Here is a 24250-nt window from a genome sequence, read left to right as displayed (position 1 = left end):
AGCAAGGTATATGCCATTTCAAAATTCCCTTGCCCTACTAAAATAAAAGGACTGTGAGAAGTTGTTGGTTTAGTCAACTAATACCATCACTACGCATTGTTTTTGGCATCCCCATGCTGACATGATGACTCCCTTCCACCATCAGGTGGCACTCAGTATATCTTCACTGCTACAGATTGCTCCACATGCTGGCCTGATGCTGTCACCATGAAGCAGGCCAGCATCCAAGACTATGCAGAAGCTCTCCTGCATTGGTGGATCAGCCATTTTGATATTACAAAATACATTGCCTCTGATTGAGGGTCTGCCTTCATATCCCAGCTATGGATGGCTCTACCAGAACTAAGGGTGACAAACATCCATCATTGCCTACAACCAATCAGCCAATGGTATGGCCAAACACACCCATCGCACCCTAAAAGCTGCACTTGTGGCACACTGTCCTTGGCCAGATTGGGAGGCCCAACTCCTCTGGGTCCTCCTCTGAATGCGTACGTCACCCAAAGAGGGGCTACTCATTTTTCCTGTTGAAATGATGTTTTGGAAGCCCTTGCTGTTCCAGGCCAGTTTTTTCCCCACAAATCACACTCCTACAGATGATGACCATTCCAATAAACTGTACCACACTTGGAAAATACTAGCCATGTCTCCAGACCTACAAAAAAATACTTCCACAACACCTCCCCAAGTCACTTCTTTCTTGCAGATTCATCTTTGTAAGGAATGGTACCCACAGATCACCCCTCAACTGCCCTTACCACAATCCTTATGCTGTTCTGGAGGGCAATCTGAAGGCATTTGTAACATTGTTTTAGTTATACATTCTGACAAAGAATGAGGTGGATTCATGGCTGTCTAAAACAAATGAACAAGAAAACTTGTATTTCCTGCTATGACGATTAGTTAAAATTTCTGTTCACCACATTATGGTAATAAATACTTTTGTAATATCTTCACCAGTTTAAAGTAGGTGAAGGTTAAAATTACCATGTGTTTGTTTAAGATGTTCCAAACGTTTTTCAGTGGAATATTTATACGATGTTCTCCATGTGAAAATAAACATTTTTGTCTCTGAGAGCAAGTCTTCTTACAGTAGAACTAGTGGCTTTCCTGGTGTTATTCCTGGACTAAAAGTTGGGAGTGGCACAAAGAAAAGACTTCTTGTTTCTCTGATAAAGAGAGGGCATTCTTTGTGCCATTCTGAACTTCCTATCTGGGAATGATATTAGGAGGGGATGCCAGCTTAGTGGATTCATAAGTGGCCTTGCATGTAACTCTAATGGCTATATGCATCATAAACACTCCTTTTTCCAGAAAGTTAAGGAAAAAGCTATTCCTTCATTTGCAAGCTTTCATCATGCAATGGTAATGGCCATTAGTAGTATTGTCAAGTTACAAAGTCAAGTAAAAGAGTAGAAATTATGTTCTTCAGTAGTGAGTAGTAAGTGCGCTCACATTGTGAGCACTGAAGATCTGAATGCTTTCTTGACATGTCTAATAGACTGGATGGTTGCCTTATGTACAATGACCAAGATGGCAATTTATGTAAGATGAATTTGCATTTGCTTTTATTTATTTATTTTTTCATGTTTTGATGTGTAGATTACTTTTGCATCCACTGCAGAAAATATCAGCAAGGAGGTGCCACTGAAATATTGGCTTTAGAAACATACCATAACATACCAATGCTTCCATTGCTAAAGATAATGTTGCCTATTTATTTTTCAGGAAGAGATAAGATGGCTGAAGAGGAAAATGTTCAGATTGATCCAGTGGTAGAAGAGGAGGAGGAATCTACCACCTACAAACCTCCACCAGAGAAATCCCTTCAGGAAATGATTGAGACAGACAAAGAAGATGAAAGTCTCCGCAAGTACAAGGAAACGTTGCTGGGGAGTTCTGCTGCTGGAGCAGTTGTTGTTGGTAAGTTTGTTGGTTGAAAGATAGTAATGGAGTGTGCATCTATCAGTAACTTTGGTTGGGAAGGTCAGTCGTGAACCAAGTTTAATTGTATCTCTTACTAAGTTTGGAGGTAAGGGAATAGCTTAAAAAATGCATATGTATTTTATAGTCATACCTTAACATTCACAAGGGTTAGGTAGCAGATGCTTGTAGATGATGAAAATCCACATGTGTGCCATCATCCTTTAGAGAAGCAGCTGGTTTTGGGATGAAAGTATTACTTTTTGGTAATGAAATTCTAAACCTAGCTACCCCATCTGATAACACCATGAAGTGTTACATATTATCTGTAGTATGGCTTGAAATGTATTACCTACTCTGTATTTTATGTCCTGCATTGTGATATTTGCAGTTTTTTTTTTTTTTTTTTTTTTTTTTTTTTTTTTTTTTTAATACTTATATATCAATTAATTTTTTTAGAACATAACTGATAACTTGGGCTCCCTGGGACTCCCTGTGTTCCCAGTTGAAAAGTGCAAGTATTGGTAGTAAGTAGTGAGGCTCAAAAGAGAGAATTATGTCTTGCTTCTTATTAATACCTCTTGTCTTTTGTCTCTTGTCTTCTTTACTGAAGCACAAAGACATGCTGAAATACCTAAAGTATCAGTCTGTCTCCTCGGCCATTTATGCCATGATTTCAATAAAACAAGAACTCATCTAAAGTGGAAGCCCAGGATTTTAACACAACAGTATTATATATTCAAATTTTGTGATACAAAATTGTATGGAAGTATTTTTTATTCCTTTGAAAAATTGACACCTCAAAGAGCAAATAATTGTTATTCTTAACAAATGAAGTGTGATGTTTATACCAAAGACCATAATGTAGGTTGTACCCTTCTTAAGAATATTCAAGTTACAAACTTATGGTACATACAAACAAAGGTCTCCTGTTGTCAATACACCATCTCCTATTTCTGATACTCCACCATCACTCACTGGCTCCTGCACTTGAAGTTAGTTACATATATTTTGTCTTGCTACAGAAAGCCAGTCCATGTACAGTAGCCATGTCACCTTATCAAATTAAAATTATGTATCTTATTTTTGTTACTATTATAAACTTTCATATAAGTGAAGGTTGTTTAAAGCACATTAAGAACCACAGAAAAATATTGTTTATATTGCTGTCTAAATCTAGAGCCATCCATAGCTAAAATGCAGGTAGCAATATGTACTGTATACTGTAGCACAAATGACAGACTTACCAACAGCTTCTCTGAATGGAACCAGTTTATAAGTTGGGAATTATCTGCATAACTCTATTTTTGCATATAGTGAGAATATGATGATGTTATGAATATAGTCATGGTGGAGATCTTAAAGCTAACTTTATGTTGGAAGGGCTATACTTTTATGATATGTTAATGATGATAAATTAGTTGGAAGCTATAGCAGGATTGTTTTACTACAAATTTGATGCAGTCTGGGTGCCACCACTTTGGAGTAGTCCGATCTGTATTGATATCTTGAAATGTATTGATACCTTAAACCAGGGATTCTCAACCTTTTGCAAGCTGGGTCCCCCCAAAGCTAGTTCACTGCAGTTAGGGTCCCCCCCCTCCTCCCTGCACTACCCATTCAACCCCCTCCCCAGCTATGCCACCATAGATAAATAGATGAAAGATAGATAGCCCTTGGCTAGACTGTTTTTTGTATTAGCCCACACTATTATTATTATTGTTATTATTTTATTATTATTATTACTTTATTTATTTATTTTTATTTATTTATTTATTTTTTATTTATTTATTTATTTTTCCCCTCCTTGCCTGTGCTCACACCTCACTAGGAGAGTGTCCATGGCTCCCCAGGAGGGGTGCTCCCCCCAGTTGAGAACCACTGCCTTAAACTGAAAATGCAGCCAAGATGAGAAAATAGTGCTTATGTGTTATTACTGATGAGCATCCAAAGAGCAAATACAGAAGATCTGAAAAAGAAAAAAAGATTAAACTTTTATCTTAATTCATAAATATATATACAGGCTATTTGCATCTGCTAGTGTTGTGTAAATGTTAACTGTAGCCCAGTCTGTATTGATACCTTGAAGACAGCACCTGTGTTACAAGAACATTACTGATGTCATATTAATGTTGAACACCACATGACTAGACACCACACATGAGACTAAAATCAAATGTGCTTATCTTATCTTGTATTGAATGTTTAGGATGCAAGTGCTAGCTTTATGTAATAGCAAACCAGGATAACTCTACCTGTATTGATGGTGAGATTTTATCATTATAGATAGAGAAATAGACACAAAATTTAGGTTTTATAATAAATGAAGAAAAGAATGCATAGATAAAGGCTGTATGAGAGAGTAATGGTACTAATTATAGTACTCCCTAAATTTTACAGTGGCCAAGTTTTGCAATCTTTGAGTCTCACTCTGAGTCATAAATTCTTACCATCCTGACGCACATATTATCCCTGAGTTTCACACTTCTGTATTGGTCATGCAATCCTAATATTGGCATCACAAATAGTGAAAATAAATTTATACCTGCTATGTGTTCTATATGTACATATGTACTTTCATGTACAGTTCACTTACCTGAACTTGCAGATTCTTTATGGTACCCACAATATTAGTCACAGGATTGCATGCAAGACAAAGGGAGAGGAAGGCCAGCAATGGTGCTTCCATATTGCAAAAAAAAAAAAAAAAAGAAAGAAAGAAAAAGAAATGAGAGGTGTCTCACTTAGTAGGACAGATGCAGTGGTTCTGCTTTGCTGCAGTGCTGCATCACACCAGATATGAGGACAAAACACACACACACACAGTTTTAGATGTGATGGCATTGCATGGCTGCAGTGCTGTGCCACACCAGATGTGAGGACAAAATACACACACACACACACACACACACACACACAGGCTGGACCATAAGAGTGTAGCTTAGGCTTTTTAAATTATAACTCCGTAAATTCACAAAAAAAAACACTCAAATGTGATGGCGCTTTGCTGCTTTACATAGGATGACAACACACACACACACACACACACACACACAAACAGTTTTAGATACCATGGGGGTGCATTACTGCAGGGCTGCTTCACACTGGATGTGAGGACAAAACACACACACACACAGTTCTGGGTCATGCAGCCAAAATGAATAAGTTTCTTTCCAGTGTTTTCAATATCCCAAGTTTCGTGATCCTTGATTTCAGTTCTATGCCTTTGGAAGAAAGCAAGTGTGAAACTCGAGAGGGTACTGTACATGGTATGGGGTTGAAACATGAAGCATGTTTCAGGATAAAGGAGGTTGAATGTATGGGGATATGGTATCTAAGGAACATGTGTAGAGAAGTCAGAAAGCTCCAGAATATTTTGAATTGCATTTTAATTTACAATTCAGTCTTTTACACCATGTCAAAACCTTATCTTCTATTTTCCATAGGCTCTTGCCTAATTTCTTCTGAATGCTCTATTAGTATTAGGAAAAGAGAAATCTGAAGAAGCGAGATCAGAGCTGTAAGGAGGTTGTTTTTCAGTGAAATTCTCACAGAAGAGATTTAGCTCAATGAATTAACTGTAACATCACTGATTCTGCAGTAGTTTTTCACATCTTTTGTTTAGTCAGTACATTCTGTATTTTTTTTTTTAAATCCCTTTGCCCTAGTTTCCAGTGTCTTTCCTCTCATAAATTCATTGAGAATTTCTTCTTAGTTCCAGAACACCATAGCCATAACTTTTTGAACTGAACTTTCCCACTTAGAACTTTTTTTTATCCATTTGATCCTTTCACTAGCTGTGGTTTAGATTGAACTTTGATTCCTGAATCACACTGAAAGATGCAAATCTCCTCTCAATCACAGCTTCCAAAAATGCTTCTTCATTTACATTAATCTTAGTTAAAAGAAAAAAAAAGAAAGATTTAGTTCTTTGACAGAGCTGATCTAGTGGGTTGTGAGCTTACTCAAACCTAAATTTACAGTTAAGATGATAAATGCTGAGCTATTTGGCATGTTATCTTCTCTAGCATTAATTGTAATTAAAAAGTTTACTTCCAGCATATGTCACAGTGGTTGTCTTTCCCTTGAGTTGTATCTGGTCTTGTCTCTATCTTATAAAAAAGAAAAAATGTCTATTTGTCAAAACTTTTAGGTGAAGCATAGATCCACCTATCCCATTGCAGTATTCTGATGTTGTTTTCCTAGTTTCCATTCCAGCTCTGTGAGAAATTTGATGCTTGCTCTCACTTTAAAGATATTTCTTCCCATTGAGTCAAAAAAAATTTATTTTCTTAGACAACACCTTGAACCCTCCATGACAGAGGAATTGAAAAATCATATCTGTTACCACCAAGGCTGAGATACTTTTTAAACATGTACGAGTATTGTGTCTAATCTTATATATGATAAAGATTAATAATTTTTCTGAGAACTTGTTTGGGCTTACCCTTGTATGAATCAAGTGAAAAATAAATAGGTGGTGTTTAAAGCGTTTGCAGATCTAGCAGAGCAGTGTGTTTTATGATGGTTTGGTCCTGTAAAAGAATGGAAGAAGAGCAATCAATGAGTATCCGTAATAGGACTCCAATATATTCTGCATTTATTATTACCTCACAGTGACTCAAAGTTTATGTACTTTTTGTAAAATCAATGCTGCATAGCTTATCTACAACAAATTGATAGTGGAGTTATCAGGGATGGACACTTGGTAGCTCAGCCTTTCTATCTTGAAGGTGTCAGTTGCTGTCATGGTTCTTGGCCAGCAGTAAGCCTACTAAAAAGTTCTGCTGCTTTGTGACACATCCACCTTTATTCCACAGACCCTAATAATCCCAAGCGGGTTTTAGTGCGTAAATTGGTGCTACTAGCAGAGGGTCAACCAGAAAAAGAGCTGGATCTCACTGGAGACCTGGATGCACTTAAAGATGAGGCCTTCACTATCAAGGTAAGTGTTCAATTTTAGCATGGAAATATAAAACTTGTTTGGAAGTCCTGGCAGGATAAAATGAAACCACTGAATTAAGATAATTGAGATAAAGAGGTTGATAATATATATTTAGATTCACTAATGCACTATGCAAAAAATATTTGAAGAAACTAGAGGGGGCAGATAAGTGGAAATGTCTTTCTATAGAATATCATTCATAGTATGAGAAAAAAAAAAAAAAGATCCACAAGGATGCAAATTGTAACCATGTTATAAAAGTATGAGAGGTCCAAAGGATGTGGGCTGCTCAAGATGAATTTACAGTCCAAATGGTATTTATCACAAAGGTGGTGAGAGCAGTCAGTCACCATGACACATTTGTAAACAAATCACCCTGGAAAGTTTTGTTACATCTGAGTTGATGCTTCTGTTGGCCTGCTCAGTCCTATTATTAACCCTTGGGACATATTTTGCAGCCTGAGTGAGTAGTCATTGTGACAGAAGCAATAGCAGCAAGACACTACAGTTTATCTGTATTTGTAGACAAAGCTCATTGTAAGTTCTGTAGTGTCTTGAGGTGATTCTTCCATTGCTCCACTGAGGTCTGTTAATCCTGGAAATTTAACTGGCTTTCATGATTACTTATTGCTGCAGTACAAGAGGAGTGAGAGGGTAAGACATGCTACCAGTGCATCGATTTTTGTTCTCAGAGCAACAATGATGGTGATGCTTGCAGCATTTAGTTAGGCCTAACTCTTTCAGCTCCATAGGATTATTATTCAAAGTAATATTATTATTTTCATTATTATTAGGTTAGCTTCCCTGCCTGTCACACATGAAACCAGGATTCAGTTCCCTGCTAGGGAGAAAATGTTTATACCCCTGGGGCACAGTGCACTTTGCAGGGCCATTGGTGTATGGATCCAGTTAGGGTGCGGGACATTCTGTAGAAAGTACTCTTCATCTACTGTAGTCTCAGGATTGGAGTAGGTGTGGGAATTGGGAACAGTTTCATTATGAAGGGGCAGAGGTAAACTGGTGTATGCTGTTGAGCCTTGCTATGGATATGTGGCTAGCTGTATTGTACCTAAGCTCCTAGGGTTTAATGCAGTAGTCCACAAGACTATCCCTCTCCACCGAGAGCTGATGTAGCTAAGTGTGAGTGATGTGTGTGTGAGTGTATGATGCCTTACCTGGGCCACTCTGTGTGGGACTGCTAGCCTGGTATATAGATAGATCTTTTATCATAATTTCTTTTATTTGTGTTATGTTGTCCCCTTCCTTCCTTAGTATCTCATCCAGGCTCACTGGCTCATTGATGTGAGGCATGGAGTCTGCTTATAAGCATATATGGGTTCCATGCCTGTATGTAATTTTTCATAGGATATTAAGAAAAAATATTACAGTCAGCAAAATATGGTCACATTTTTTCCATTAATTCTGAAGCCCCAAGCACATGGATTTCCAACCATGTGTGCTATGTGGTCAATATAATATTTATCACAATCTCTGTGCAGTGTGGCACAGCATATTAGAATAGCTCACAGCTTCATAAAACACACTACTTTCCACTGTAATGTGTGGCCTTCACACTTTTAAAGGATGTTTTAAACAGAAAATATGAAGGAAGAACAAGGGCACTTAAGGCTAAACTTAAGTTGCAAGTAGAGGCGAATGAGGTTATGAATAAAACATGAAGGCTTGCCAAAGATGAAAAAAAATTATAGAATGTAGATGAGAAGGGATGCCAATGAAGAGGATAGGGAAAATGTGAGAGGTACTCAAAGAGGCAAAGGGAATAAATAAATGAGATGAGAAAAGAAAATTCTAGTGTTGGGTACTAGATTAGTGGCTGAGGAAGTAGTTTATATGAAGGAAGGATGAATAAAAAATGTTATCAAGTTCAATAAAAAATGATGACATATACTAATGTGGAAGTTTTCATATTTGCAAAACAAGAAATAACTACTGTTGAACACAGACCAGTGTGGCAAGTGAAATGACAGGCAGTACAGTTAATCTTGACTTTATTCTTCATACCAAACACAGAGGCATTCATCCATGATGATTGCCATCTTTAAGCTTACAAATCAAAGCTAAAACAAAAGATGTTGATGAGGCATGATGTGCAACATTGTGCATAAGAATGCACAGAATTAACATACTCCCTCTCTTCTAGATTAAAAGAAAATGCTCTCAAGAGATCCAAAAAGATAACACTAAGCAGTACACTGTATGTATGGAAAACTTAAGAAATTATTAAATGGAAAAAAAATATATGTTCTTAACTTTTGCAGAACTAACACAACTCAACAGGCCACTTGTTTATACTTTCAAAGATCCACTTTCAAAACACTGGCTGTTTTCAAAGAATTTGAATTAATGAGTTTGAATGACCAACTCTCCAAGATTTTTTTAATGAAGGCTAATATGGGAAATGAAGTAGTTCAATTAAAAGAAATGCAATGTAATAGAATTTGGAAAGAGTGAGATGAGACAAAGTAACTACGAAATGGGTAAATAGAACCATTGAAGAGAAAGACTTGGGATTCATATCAACAAACAACTCACCAGATCATACAAGCAGAGGTACAGGAGAGGTATATAACTTACTGAGAAATACAAGAACAGCATTCACCTATTTGAATGTAGAGATATGAAAAATTAAGTGTTAATGATCTTTCCAAGATTGGAATATGCAGCAGTAGTATGTTCTGTCAATAAAATGGAGGGTATAATGAAGTACAGAAAGCAGCAGCTATAATAGCCCTGAGCCTGCAACAAAACTCTTGTCTTGGTGTTGTTGAATCAGTCAGTCATGAGTCAGATTTTTTTTTTTATGTGGAGTTTCTTATGACCTCATTATACCAGCACTCCACTAGTTCTTTCACACTCGACTTATTATAATTCCCTTAAAACTATAAAATTTATCGTGCCTATTTGGCTAATTCATGTTAGCCTTTTTCCTTTCCTGTTAGTTAGGTCTTTCACGTGACCAAAACACCTAGATTTCTTCTGCACTTACAGTGATGCCTTGCAGTATGAGTATGATTTGTTCTTTGACCAAGTTCTTATTGTGATTCACTCATCTTACAAATAAATCTTCCTCATTGAAATTATTTGAAATTTAATTGATTCATTTCAATCCCTAAAAAAAAATAAATAAATAAAAAAAAAGTTTTTATGGGTTTTAAAACCAAAAAAAGTGCTTTATCAAAGATAACAATTATAAAACATAATAAAAGAGAATGCAAAAGAGAAAATAGTTTTCACTTGTTTAAGGATAAGTTGAACCCCTTAGATCAAGGATCCCAGAGTGAGTTATTCAGTTTTTTATTTTTTTTTTATTTTTTTTATTTTATTTATTTATTTATTTATTTATTTATTTATTTATTTATATTATATGTTAATTAATTAATTAATTAATTTATTTATTTATTTATATTATTTATTTATTTATTTATTTATTTATTTATTTATTTATTTATTTATTTATATATTATTATTTATTTTATTTTTTTTATGGAAGAGGGCTGCTGGCCAAGGGCAACAAAAAATTTTGCATAAAAAAAGGTCCACTTGATCACTGTTCTCATAGAGATTCCAAATATAAAAAAATAATAAAGGGTAAGTGTTTTGAAATCTTCCTCTTGAAAGAGTTCAAGTCATAAGTAGGAGGAAATGTAGAAGTAGGTAGGAAGTTCAAGACTTAGGAAAGTATCACTGTTTTCATTAGTATTCCAGGGAGGACCACTTTGGTCAAACATGATACTACTGTAGGGGATACATCCCCACCTGGCTTGTGAGTCTCTCCCTCTACCTGCAGAGCCAAGAGCAGACATGGTAGCAGCTTCTTGATGGGTTGTGCAGCTAAAAAGTCCACTACAGGCACTCCTTTCTCATGTTTATTAATGATTTTCATCTTCAGTTCTCTCATAATCTGTTTTTTTCTTCTCAGCTCTGTCCTTTGCACTAACCTTTTTAGGAACCATGGCTAACACAACTAATTATTACAAAGTAATTGCAAAAAATGCACAAAACTAACACAAACACAGGAAAAACACAGTGGGAATGCTGTTTCAATAAGATAAACTTGTGAACTATGTGAGCAAAGACTGTGCTTGATGGGAGACTGTGTGAGAGCTCAGCACCAACTAGCAGTTGCTTGTATGAAACTCGCTCGTATAGTGGATTTCCACTTGTACTTTGACGAAAATTCAGACAATCCTTGGCTTGTACAACAAATTACTTGTACAATGGTGAACTTGTACTGCAAGGTACTTCTCGCACTTATTTTTCAATTGATAATAGACATGTTCTTTGAGTTACCTTGTCTTTTTTTAAGCCTTTAAATAATTTGCCTTTATGTATTCATTTATAGTCTTTTTGTGGTAAAATTTTCTCTCTTTCAGCTTTGTTGTTAACCTAACAGCATGATGGAAATATGAAGACATACTTTATTTGCACACCTGTAGAATTATTTAGTCTGATACAAGAGATTCATACTTTTATGCATATTGATATGAGAAAACTTTAAGGTTCTTTGAGTGGTGTAGGAAAAGTTGTGATGCTTTGATGTTGTGTCTACACAACACAAATACTGAAGTTGGTGTTTCTTCCAGGAGGGCATTAGCTACAAGATTCGTATTGACTTCCATGTCCAGAGGGAGATAGTCACTGGAATGAAGTACATTCAGCGCACCTTCAGGAAGGGACTGCTAGGTAGGTGTTCTCTGTATTTTGTATGACTTCCATTTATAAGGATTAATTAATGTGCCAATGAGAAGAGTAATTTTCAGATGAACTGAGATGGTACCTTGAGAGCGTATTCTTCTCCAACACTAGTTGAGTTGCCACACATTTACACTCATTGTGAGTCTCAATAAGCTCTGTACATTTCTTTACAGGTTGGAGGGCCATTTATGAGGGCATATGACAAAGGTACAAAAAGTAAACTAACAAATTTACAAAGATGAAGTGTTTCAGCATGCATGTAACGTTCCATGGATTATAGTTTCATTTGTTTAATAACTTTACTACAGTGAAACACCTGAATACTGGACAGTGTCAGTAACATCTTTGGTATTTTTGAGATGAATCACAAACTGACTTTTCAAAAGTTGTTATTGCTTGTGAAGAACCTTAAATATGACTTTTTCTCCCCATCCTGTTTTTTTTTTTTTTTTTTTTTTTTTTTTTTTTTTTTTTTTTTTTCTCCATGTAGCTTGAGATTAATTATTCTTTTGCACTGTTAGTATGTTTTTCAATTATTTTTCAGAAATAAATTTTTTTTGTGTTATGAAATTCGTGGCAGTTATTACTAGGGATCTTTCCCATAATGCCAATTGTATGTAAAAAAAAAAAAAAAAAAAAAAAACAATAAATATAAACTTGAGACAGCACCAAAAGAAAAGAAGTAAATGAATAAATCAATGAATAAATGAAATACAAATAATAGGAAACATGCATTAAGCATAATAGTCAGAAGGATGTGACAGGCTGTGGTAGACAGGATTCTGACAAACTAGTAGTTGACTTTTAGGCAGATCGTTGCTTTTTTCTCTGCACTGTAGTTTTTTTATTATAAAATATTTTGAGTAGGTACCTAAATGGTAATAAATTAAGATGTCACTAAATTTGGAGCACCAAATTTGGAGCATTCCAATCGTTTAGAATTATAATAAGTGTCTATCTATCTATCTATTTCTCTAATGCCTCACTCCAAGAATGTGACACCCCCAAGATGATGTCTCCTCTTTCTATCCAAACATTCCTTTTTAACTTGCACAGAAACTTGGCCTCTACCAACATCTCTTTCACATTATGTACTCCTTTCTGTCATCTTCTATATGGTCTTCCTCTCTATTAGCACCTTCATCACCATTCACATGTTTTCTTCACAAGTTCTTTACTTTATTCTCCCAGTATGGTAATATCATCTTAGTGGATTCCTTTTTGTCTATTCCACCCCTCCACACTTTATATATGTGGACTTTTTTATTTTTTTTTATATCCACTCCACCCCTCCACAGTTTATATAACTTGCAAAGATACTCACACCATAGCTTCAAGAAACTTTCATTGCTCTTAGCACCCCATTTTGTCACTCCATGTGCTTCGCAGATAACAAATTTTTATAGTACACATTCATAATTATTGTGCTCTGTTTTTCAAGCCCAGGCCTCTGAACTTTATACATCAGTGTTACAGCTTGAGGAAGTAGCTTGTTTCATTTATCAAGGTTTGCATGCTAGTGTTGAAGGAGGAATAGATTTAGAGATGAAATTTTGGATAAATGAAGCTTGAATGAAGAAAGTATTTAGTTGTAGACTGCCTGGAATTAATGAAAAAAAAACAAAGTTGTTTGAAGATATAATAGTAGTGACAGTATTGTATGGAAAGAACATGCAGTCAGGACAGAAGGGAACGAATGCAATGGAGATGAGTTGTCTGAGTGATGTGTGTGTGGAGTAACATACATGGGTACTGAGAAATGAGGAAGTGGTAAGAACATGTATTTGAAGTGTTTGCTCATGTAAGGCATACCATAAATGGTATGAATAGGTAGGATGTTGAGAGTATTAGGTAAAACACTGATGTTTAGAGCAAGGAGCAGTCCTGCATGATTGGGCTGAATGGAAAATGGTTGTGAATGCATGAGTGGGGCCTTGAGGTCCTTTGCAGGAGATTGGTTGCACCTGAATTTACTGGATTTGTTATGATGTAGCAAGGATAAACCATTTCTGGTGCTGAGCCCTGAGAGATGCGGGTGTGTATGTAACTGAACTATCTCATAAATGTGGTTTTTATTCAGTTTTAGGGAACATTTATTAGCACGTTTGTGAGCATACACGTGTGTGCCTGTATTCTTTGTCTTGGCTCAGCCTTTCCTAGGTATTAGGTATAAAATTTGGTAATTGTTACTATACTATACATCTGTTGTGAGTAACTATGGCGTATCATTTAAATGTAATTTCATTGTTACATTCTTTCCTTCATTTTATTTTTCTCATCTTCATCATTGTATAGTGATGTATTGTGCCATGTGACACTGATATTGCTGTACCTTAAATGAAGAAATTGACTTTTCTTTCCTAAAGGGTATACAGGGAAATATATGAGGGAAGTCTTGTGAAACAAGTTGGCTCAGCTACCATCCTTTAATGGGGTCGTCATTCTGGTGTGTAGCTACAAATATACTAAAATATGTTGTTAACTTTTTACAGTGGACAAGATGACCCATATGGTGGGTTCGTATGCCCCTAAGGAAGAGGTGCAGTCTTACACCACTCCAATAGAAGATGCACCTTCAGGCCTCATTGCCCGGGGCCATTACACTGTAAAGTCTCTCTTCACGGATGATGACAACAATGAACATCTTAAATGGGAATGGTCTTTCAACATCAAGAAAGACTGGAATTGAGGTGAATATGAATGGCATGTTGTGGTGGGCTTGTGAGAACACAGCCAGGCATACTTTCTGTAAAGAAGTTGTGCATAGTCAGGGAACCAACAAGTTTTTATGAAATGTTGATTTATTAGACGTACAAATTAAAAGTATGTCAGTGTAGAACGGTGGGATCATTTATACTGTCAGCTCATATTTTTGACACGGTGCTTATCAGTACTTCCCAACGTGAGCTGCTACATATAGTCAGTGCCTAGCCTTATGGTGATGCATTTATCTGGCTGTATTACTGGAATTCTTATGAAGATGTGTGCTCAGAAATTCAGACAATAGGGGGCTTATCTTAATTTGCTACTTATGTTTTGCATGGGGCTGGATGGTAATGTCGATCAGCATTTCATTATAAACTCATTTGATTAGTGGGTAATCTAATAGTGAATAATTTAATGTGTAGTATATTGTATGTTAGTAATATTTGGCTCTTCCCCCTAACCATCTTTTTGCTTCCATTAGTTATTGAGAGTTAGTAAACTAAACCACCCCTGCCCAAAATGCACAAACAAACTTTAGCTTCTCCTTGCGACTACCATGGAGAATGCTTCCTATATTGTAATGCTCAAACAGTATATGTTACTTTATTTTTATTTTTCATCAATTCATAAAAAAAGAAGAGGCATTACATTATGATAGATGTATAAATTATCCTTGTCACTCATATTGACTGCATTGCATTGAAGCATTGTTACCACTTTGTATATAAAGGAAACAGTGTGTTTATTCACTTACTAAAATGGCTAGTCTGTTGCTTGTCTATAATTGATTTCACCTCTGATGTTAAACAAAGGACAAGACTACTGTTAATCTTATTGATAATTTTAAGATTGGTTTCTATTATTATTACATGCCACAAAATGACAATTAAATGTTATTTTAACAGTTTTTGTGATAGAAATTGTTTTATATGACAAAGAGAAAGAGAATATGTAGCTTCTAATTATTTTCTTAACATTTGATATGCCTCATGATTTTGGAAATCCCTGGGAGAAAATGCCTACAACTCTCTTAACTATAGCTATATGCATATACATCATAAACTAACTCATCAAGTTCAGCAATAGCAGTTAATGAAATTCAAATGAATTTGACAGCAATGAGCACACTGTGCCCTCTATATACATTGACTGTTACAAACAAGGTAAGTGTACTGTAGAATATGTTGTAAAAGGATATTACAAAATTTCATAAATATTAATGTAACTGAGACAAAGCACCATAAGTTTCATGATATTTCATTCTGTAACAAGTATGAGAAGTTGATAAGAGAAATAAATATTGTGAAACCTCTCTATAGGAAAAGATTATATTTTTCATTAATGTGAGTAAGAGTGCCAGTTGTTAATTAGTGCTCACATGAGTTGGGCATGGTGAGTGTTTGTCTTTATACTTCTGTTAGGACTACCTGTATTTTTATTGAACTACAAAAAATGTAACATTTATACTTGCAGTGTTTTGGACAATAGCAATATAATAAATCCACGAGTTTATCATTTTTTGCATACTTTAGATACCAAACTGTAGAAGATGATAAGAAACATTCACGTTTTAGATTGTATCTTGTACATATGCATTTCTGTATGGGTTTGTAAAAGCTTTTGTATGTCTTATATGTGAACAAAATACTTATGTGATAATTTACTTAGCTTTTTAAAAATAGCTGCTCTTTGCTAGGTTTGTAATAAAAAAAAAAAAATTATTTTATTTCTCAAAAATTAACAAGTTTGTAACCCTTGAAACTGATCTCACCATAATCCTACACTCACTAAACTCAAGATGTCAAAACCATACAACTGTGTGATAAAAACATTCAATAACCAATGATGCAGCTTTTGTGGCCATTGCCTAAAATGACAAAATTGCAGTAAACTGTATCTGTAAGGTAAAACAAAACAGTAAAGTAAATTATTCTGTAGTCTCAGTTGCACTTGCCTCAATTCTACAGTGCTCTTCAAGTAAAACATTTCTTACAGTACACTGTTGACTTTGTTATAACTTTCGAGCATTAATGAACTGATTAAACAGTTTTAATATCTTTAGTTTTATCTGTTTATAGGCTAATCTTTATAAATTGGAATAGAGATATTTTGTAAGGCTTGTGTCTTATGTACTGTAGCTCTCTTAGGATCACCACAAATATGGAGGGATACACCAATCCTCAAAAAATTCTTGAATCAAGTATGTTATAGAAACTGCACTCTGAATCACATGTGAAAGAGTACTCTCCTAAAAACTGCTGTTTGTGTAGAATAAATTTCTACCAAAGATTACAAAGAAAATAACAATTTAGGAAGTATAGGATTCATGAAAGTTGGTGTTTGGGACAATAATTTGTAATGCCAAGTGGCTTAGTGGTTATGAAGGTATGCAAATATTAATTACATGTGTATTATATATTTGACTGTTAAGATATGAAAATTCTTGAAATATTTTAACAAAGTTCCTTTCTAATAGCAAATGGTAGTTCCCAAATGAAGTTTTTACAATTAAATCTATACACCAGAATCTTGTTATATGTGAGGCTTAGATTGTGCAAAAAAAACTGTACTATAATTCACACACATGACTCCATCTTTACATTAATCTTGGGAGGTACTTTCTGTAACTTCATTAATTGTAGTTTTTCATGACAGTACACTAGAGCAGTATTAGATGATAGCAATATCTTATTACACTAACCCAAATGACAGGGAAAATAACAGCACAGTGGATGTTGATGTGTTAAGCAATGTTACAGATGGTGGACTTGCCATGGTTGTAAAGCTGACTTTTAACAAATGTTCTTTCACTACTTTATGCTCTTTTGATAATTTCAAACTTTTCCCAAAGCTCAAGTAGTTCTCTTGTACTTAACACCTTTATTGCAATGTTGTCACTACAACACTGCTGTATGGGCTGAATCATCACTGTAATTATTTAGTTAAGACTTCAATATCCAGCCCCTTTATATATTCCAACATTATTCTACAGTCTATTTTCATTGGTTCTTGTCTTGGGGGTTATCACAGGAATGATCCCTGTTCTCAATAACATGAACCAGTGCAAAATAAAGACTAATATTGTTGGAACATGAAAGGACAGGAGATTCAAGTCTGACTAATAGTATCTCAGTGAAGAGTAAACCAAGCCCTAGACATGTACATAAACCAGTTTTGTAGCTTTGGACTTTCTTTCTCTAATAATGTATGTGAATTTTTCACTACAGTGCATAGTTTTTGAAATAGAGGTGAAAGACTACCATTGTGTGCACAGGGGTGTCAGCATGTCTGATATGTGCACAATGAAAGGATTAATCCAGGGACCAGCCTTGTACTAGGCACAGAATGCTTATAAGACAAAATTAACATGTTAAGCATATATATATGACTAATTACAATAATCCAACACTCACTAAACTCAAGATGTCAAAACCATTTAAAAATTACTATACTGGATATAGTTTGCTCACTTCTGTGCTCCTAGCTTATCAATTGTATATTTTGTGCTGCATCTCTCATTGCTTTCTACACCTCACATAAAAGCAATTTTTTATTATTATTATTTTTTTTTTTACATATACAGAATGTTCACATTTAGATTAATCATGTACACATGTATTTACAGATTCTGAAACTACATATAACAAGACCCTGGGGTATATTAGAGGAGCTCAAAAGATAAAATCTGGCATTGTCTCCAGGAGTCAGTAGGCAAACATATTTTTACTGGTCTCCTTGCTGGTATTAATGTTAGAGTTTATTTTTACTAATCTCCTTGCTGGTATTAGTGTTAGAATTTCTGGAATTAACAATCTATCAAGATATCAAATTTACTGAAATTATTTAACTCAAAGTACATTATACTTTTTTTTTCAGTGAAAACTAATAGACATGGTCTTAGTTAACTTGGATGACACACATTAGCTATTAGTGTATGGAAGGAGCATTACACTGTAGGCTGGATGTGTATATGTCTGGAAAGCAGTGAATGACATTCATCCAGAAGTACTAAAAAGCATAAAAATTATTACTATCAGCAAAGTATATTTTAAATTCACTGTCTAGATTTTGCAGGCTCTGAACTGAAAGTATTACTGGTTTAGTAGTGAATGTGATCTTATACATTCTGCCAGGGCTCGTGTTTGTTGTGACACTTTCCTCAGGTCCTGTATAAAATACATTAATTTGTTGCAGGTGAAGTGTGCAATGAATTATGCTATTGGTGTATTTGTCAACCAAATATGTTGCAGTTATGCAAAATGTTTCATTGCCTTTAAGGGGTCTTTGCCATAAAAGTTGACTTTCATCAGCTAGTTGTGTTTCAGGCTTTCACTACATTTGATTTATTTATTTATTTATTATTATTTTTTTTTAATGCTTGGAGAGTTGTAATATTATTTTTCACAATCAGCTTTGCAAGCAGCCAATAGGTGATAAAGGTTGATCCATGCAAATATGAAACCTGCCTTTCAGAATTATTATGATTATTTAGTTATATATATTTGATTATTAGATTGAATTATTTAAAAGTGAGATTTACATAATTTAGTTCGAAAATTCTAAAAGTTTTTTAAACCAGTTTTTTGAAAGTGACAATAAGCTAAAGTTTTTGTAAAAAAAAAAAAAAAACTGGTTGACAATTGTTTTTTCTTGAATCTTGAGTTTTGCTGCAAGTGAGCCCATCAGCTGTACAATGTGCCTTAATTCTCTGACTCCTCTAATGTCTGGTGCTTGTGTTCTCTTCCTTGTGCAACTTTTTTCTATTTCAGACTTCATGCATTACATTTTGTTGATTTTATAATGGCATTCTGTCTCCAGGCTAGGATTACTATGTAGGATAATTTATTTTTGCCATGAAATTTACTAACACTCAAAATACTAGTTACTAGAAAAAAATATCAAGGAATGATTACTATATTTATTAATAGATCCCCATAAAATTGCCATGTGGTTTGTGAACCAAAGGAAGAGCATTAGTTAATTATGAAAAAACATCTTCAATATTAAAAAGTTAAATCTTCTTCCCCCCCAAAAAAAAAAAAAAAATCTGATAGAAGCATTACAAGTACAGTCTTTCAACGTGACTTTTACAAGGGAAGTATCAACGTGATCCAAGGGAGATTGCTAATTAGTTAATAGAAAAAAAAAAAAAAACTCATTATAATAGTTACATCATCTTAGTGTAAAATTATACAAGTTCTGTAGAATCTCTAAAATATGTGAAGACCTCATTGAATTAATATTATTTCCATCTCATCTGAGATTCAAAATCAGGCCTTAGCTGTGAACTAAGTGTGCTAACCCTTACACCACTGAGCTGCTTATCCATGGACTTTAGAGGGTCTTTAACACAAGCTGTGATGTAAGTGGTAATTATTAGTCAAGCATGTTATCCTGAAGACACTGGGTGAATTACACTCTCATTGTAGCATTACCACAGGACTGTTCTTTAATAAAGATAATGTGTATTTCATGCTTCACTTTGTCAGTGTTATTTGGTGGCCATAGATGGAATGAACTTGATCCTGATACATTTCATTATAGTGTGCAGTTAAGGTAATCTAAGTAGTAGCAAAACTGAATCATCCATTTTTTTTAGGTATCGAAAATATTCTTCCCAATACCATTTGCTTAATTAAGATTTAACTTTACATTGTTTAAGAATAAAAGTAAAATTTTTCAAGATAGTGCCATTGTTTTCAGCTGTGTTTAGAAACACACTTGTGTATACATGTACACACACACACACACACACACACACACACACACACACACACACACACACACACACACACACACACACACACACACACACGCAGCAGCAGCAGCAGCACCCTAGATGGTCTCAAGCCTGAGAAAATTGTCATCTGAGGGAAAAAAAAAGTGTTAAAATAATAATTCCCAGCTATAAAGGGAAGAGGAAAGGGGAGTGATACTGAGAAATTTGATAGTTCTGTTTGTATGGGACTTAGAAGGAGTTCATGGATTGAAGATGAAAATGACCACATGCAGGCAAGAGTGAAAGAAAAGTCATAAAGAAGGAAAGCAATCTGGAACAACTTAGAAAGTGACATATTCATGAAATTCTTAAGAATTTAAATGCCTATTATTAGGTCTAGAAATAGAATATATGAGCATAGCTCTTTTCTTGTGTGTCAGAACTACACATACACATACATGCATGGCCTTGTTGCATTAATTATCTTGTATAATGTTTGATGTTTGATTTGATAGTGATGTTAGGCTTAAGCTAAGACATACATATTCAAAATATAAGGACAGTCAGAAGTGGCATTGGTAAACGACAAAAACTTGTATGTATTGCAGTTTGCATTCCTTTGTTCAATGAGCTATTATCTAATATTATGAGGGTAAGGTGTTGGTATTAGGCACAGCTATGTATAACGAAGGTCTTTCGACAAGCAAGTATTTTCTCTAGATTTATTGTGCCATAAAGTCTTACAAGTTATTCTTTGAAAATAGATTTTGGAAATTTTACTTGTTGTAATATATCCTGTTAAGCATCTGAATCTTACTGATAAATTTGAATGAATTATTAGGTGATTGAATATGTGTGTGTGTGTAGGGATGTTTTGAAAAATTTATATCTTTTGTTTGTCTATATTAACTTTCTTACTCGCTTTTCAACTTTTATACAACTATGAGTGCTCAAAGTAGACTTTTGTAATCTTTGTGAATGGATCTCTTGGATAGGAAAGGATGCAGCAGTTTTTTTCTACTTCGTTTTATACTAATTCCTATAAGTTTATAAGCAATAAGATAACCAACAGTACTGTTAAGTCAGCATTGTCAAGAACCTTCCTGTCAATTACAAATATTATAAACATATTATATTCATTGTGATACATAAAATTTTCCAGGTGACTTCTCCACAGCCCTGACGATGGACCTTTTTCCAAACCCACAGCATGCGTACATTTAGTATGTTTTATCAGTCTTATTATGAGAATAGGGAAACTACATGATTCAAAGTAGGGAGAACCAGATATGATTCAAAGTAGAAAGAACCAGATACCAATGTGTTATTCAGTTTTTCTTTGTTAATGATTGGGTTTATTGTAAAGAACAATAACACTGGCCCTGGAAGTACACATACTGAGGTGTGCAGAGTGAGCCAGTTAGTGCATCTTGAGTACCTTAAAATAAATAGTGTGAAAGAGTTATGGAAGAAGGTATTTTTCACCAACAGTTTCAACATCATCATGTGAAAAATTGTGTAATGGTTCTAGTGGGCAGGAGTTGCCAGACATTGAAGACACAAGCAAAGGAAAACCATAGTGATTACCAAATTTGCTTGTAAACAAAAGTCAAAGAGGGCAATAAACATTTATAATTTTTGCTTGCTACTTTCTGGACATCCCACTGAAATTTTTACATTTCCTTGCAAAATTACTTAATTATGAATTTACAAAGAGTATAAGACTGGATAGAATGGCAAACAATTTGACATGTTTTGAATATATAAATGGAGTATGTAGAAAGTTATTAAATGGTATTAATATTTTTTGAGGATGTTTATGTGTTAAAAGTGCAAGAAATTTATTTAAACTTGAGATGGGAGTTTGAGACAAGTATATATAATAATGTTATTTCAATTGTTCACATTGTGGATAGCACTAAAAGAGAAACTAAAGCAAAGATTTGTCATACTTGAGAAATTAAAATAACATGCATATATTACTTGCAGTATAAACTTCTTTGCAAGCAAGAAGATTTTAAAAAGATGTGCAAATACTGAAATGGAATTCAATGGTGTATGAAAAAAAATAATAAATGAGGAAAAGTAAAATGATTTACAGAAGGAAGTAAAGTAACCTTAGTGCAAGTAAACAAAGAGGAAGTGAGAGACCTCTATCTCCAGGGAAGGATATCAATAAGCAGCAATCAAGTATAACGCTCCATGTTATACTTAAGTCCAAGTCTCAATACAAGCATAATACTGAACTGGTGAGACTAATGTGGCATAAAAGTCACTCAAGGATCTAAGCAACAGAAACTAGTTTACATAATTGCTGAAAGTATTTTTGTAACCTCTGAGGGAAGAGACAGTACAACCTTTCTAGATCATTATATAAGGGTGTCCACTACTGGTTTTATGCACATATGCAGTATGCTCATCAATACCCATCTAATTCACTCACACACACACACACACACATCATGATGCAATGTTTCCAGTTTAGATTAAAAGTAAAGGACAGACCAGGAATGTTCAGTGCAGAAGAGGGGGACAGTTGAGTGTCACTGAAGAGAGGATAATTGGAATTCTCTCTCTCTCTCTCTCTCTCTCTCTCTCTCTCAGATAAGTTAACAGAGAGTATATGTGTGTGTGTGTGTGTGTGTGTGTGGAGCAGAGAGGGGAGGAGGCAGGCAGCAGCCTTTTACCCAAAATTTAGTAGCTTCCTCATCTTCTCCCTCATCATCCACCTATGCCAGCAACTATAAACAACAAAGATAAATAATTAGTTCCATTTTATTTAATTTAGTGTTATTTGTCTCTATTTAAGGATACGTACTTAAATTTCATTCTATATATATATATATGTCTTGTATTTACATTAATTTCAATAGAAAAAAATTGCTTTGGTTGACGAACAATTTGGTTTACAAACTAAGGCCCAGAATGGATTAAGTTCGTGAACCGAGATTCTACTATATAAATAGTGGGATGGAAGCATGTTATAATTATTCCTCTTTTTCTTTCTAATGTTAACATTGTGAAAATGTGGCACAGTTATCAGGACAGTGATGTGGTGAGATATGAATCTGCCCTGAGTACTGAACAGAACAAGAATTACAACATGGAGACTGATGGGCACTGTGGTGTCTCATCCCTGGGAGTTGAGGCTGGAGCAGCTGTAACAGACTTGATCTTCTTTGGTATCATTGGGTTCTTGCGGTGTCTGGTGATTCATGGTGTGATTTATTGCTAACACTATGTAACAAAATTTCAATTTTGTCTTGTCCTTGGCCCCAAATCATAATTTTCCAGTAATTTTTATCTAAACAAGATAGAAAAAAGTTATTTTGATCCTAAAACTGCTTTTGTGTTTAGAACAATTCATTTACTTTTTTGCCTTACTACAGTATGGGTTACTATTGGTTTTCACGTCAGGTTTTAAAAGACCTTTGCAAAATCTCAATTCCTTATCTAATTGCTTTTGAAATATTGCAAATAAGTTAAAACAATGAAGGAAAGAATATAAAGTGTTCTAAAGATTTTTTATTTTAATAACATCATTCTTGAACTGACCAAATCTAGAAATTTCTCATATTTAGAAGAATTTGCTTACATTTCAGATATCTTCTCAAATCTTCCAGAATGTTCTATCAGACACTTTTAGAGGTTTCTAGAACATTTTAAAACATTCTATTCAATGTAAACATTTCCAGGATATTCTAGAACTTTTTAGAATATGGTAGAAATATGTAGATGTATCCAGAATTTTAAAAAATCTACAAGAATTTTCTAGTATAATTCAGAATATTCTAAAGTAGGTTCAAGAATATTATAGAAAGATTGAGAACATTCTGGAACACATTTTAGAAAGGCTAAGAATATTCTAGATTACTGCTTGACAATATAAAAGTAGGGGCTTGCAGACCACCAATCAGTTCTGTTTTAGCTGCCTGAGAAGACACATCACAAGAAGTGAAATGGCATCAAGAGGCTGCAGTCATTTTCCAGATGTATTTTGCTACATATGTGGTCAATTCATGAAGACAAGAGCAAAGAAGTTCTCTGTGACAGCATCTGAAAAAAATGTGAAATTTAGCTATTTTGGGTCAAAAATCATTCTAAAAGCCACAAAAGCAAAGTTTGACAGGAATAATGGACATTTTCTATTGATTTTGCAATGAAGAGTTGGAGAATAACACCTGCTTCTCAAAGATAAAAATTGTGTTACACAGTGTAATCTTATGCAAAAAAAAAATGAA

At 34.5% G+C, this 24250-nt stretch overlaps 2 protein-coding genes across 5 annotated transcripts in view; one reads left to right on the top strand and one right to left on the bottom strand.

Moving 5' to 3' along the window:
* LOC135100507 (rho GDP-dissociation inhibitor 1-like) overlaps window positions 1-21649 on the top strand; it is a 33071-nt gene extending 11422 nt beyond the window's left edge. For all 4 annotated transcript variants that reach the window (XM_064003479.1, XM_064003481.1, XM_064003482.1 and 1 more), the window contains exons 2-5: window positions 1729-1923; window positions 6744-6868; window positions 11473-11572; window positions 14077-21649. In XM_064003479.1, coding sequence (XP_063859549.1) covers window positions 1740-1923; window positions 6744-6868; window positions 11473-11572; window positions 14077-14273 — 606 coding nt within the window. In that variant the 5' untranslated portion in view covers window positions 1729-1739 and the 3' untranslated portion in view covers window positions 14274-21649. The remainder of the gene's footprint in view (window positions 1-1728; window positions 1924-6743; window positions 6869-11472; window positions 11573-14076) is intronic.
* Window positions 21650-23519: 1870 nt separating this feature from the next.
* LOC135100506 (O-glucosyltransferase rumi homolog) overlaps window positions 23520-24250 on the bottom strand; it is a 36941-nt gene continuing 36210 nt past the window's right edge. The window contains exon 9 of the mRNA XM_064003478.1: window positions 23520-24065. The gene's annotated coding sequence lies outside the window, so the exon portion shown is untranslated. The remainder of the gene's footprint in view (window positions 24066-24250) is intronic.

This window comes from Scylla paramamosain, chromosome 5, assembly GCF_035594125.1.
Source record: "Scylla paramamosain isolate STU-SP2022 chromosome 5, ASM3559412v1, whole genome shotgun sequence".
NCBI classification, from domain to species: domain Eukaryota; kingdom Metazoa; phylum Arthropoda; class Malacostraca; order Decapoda; family Portunidae; genus Scylla; species Scylla paramamosain.
Note: the sequence above shows the minus strand (reverse complement) of the source record. Positions and strands in the feature narration are given on the sequence as shown.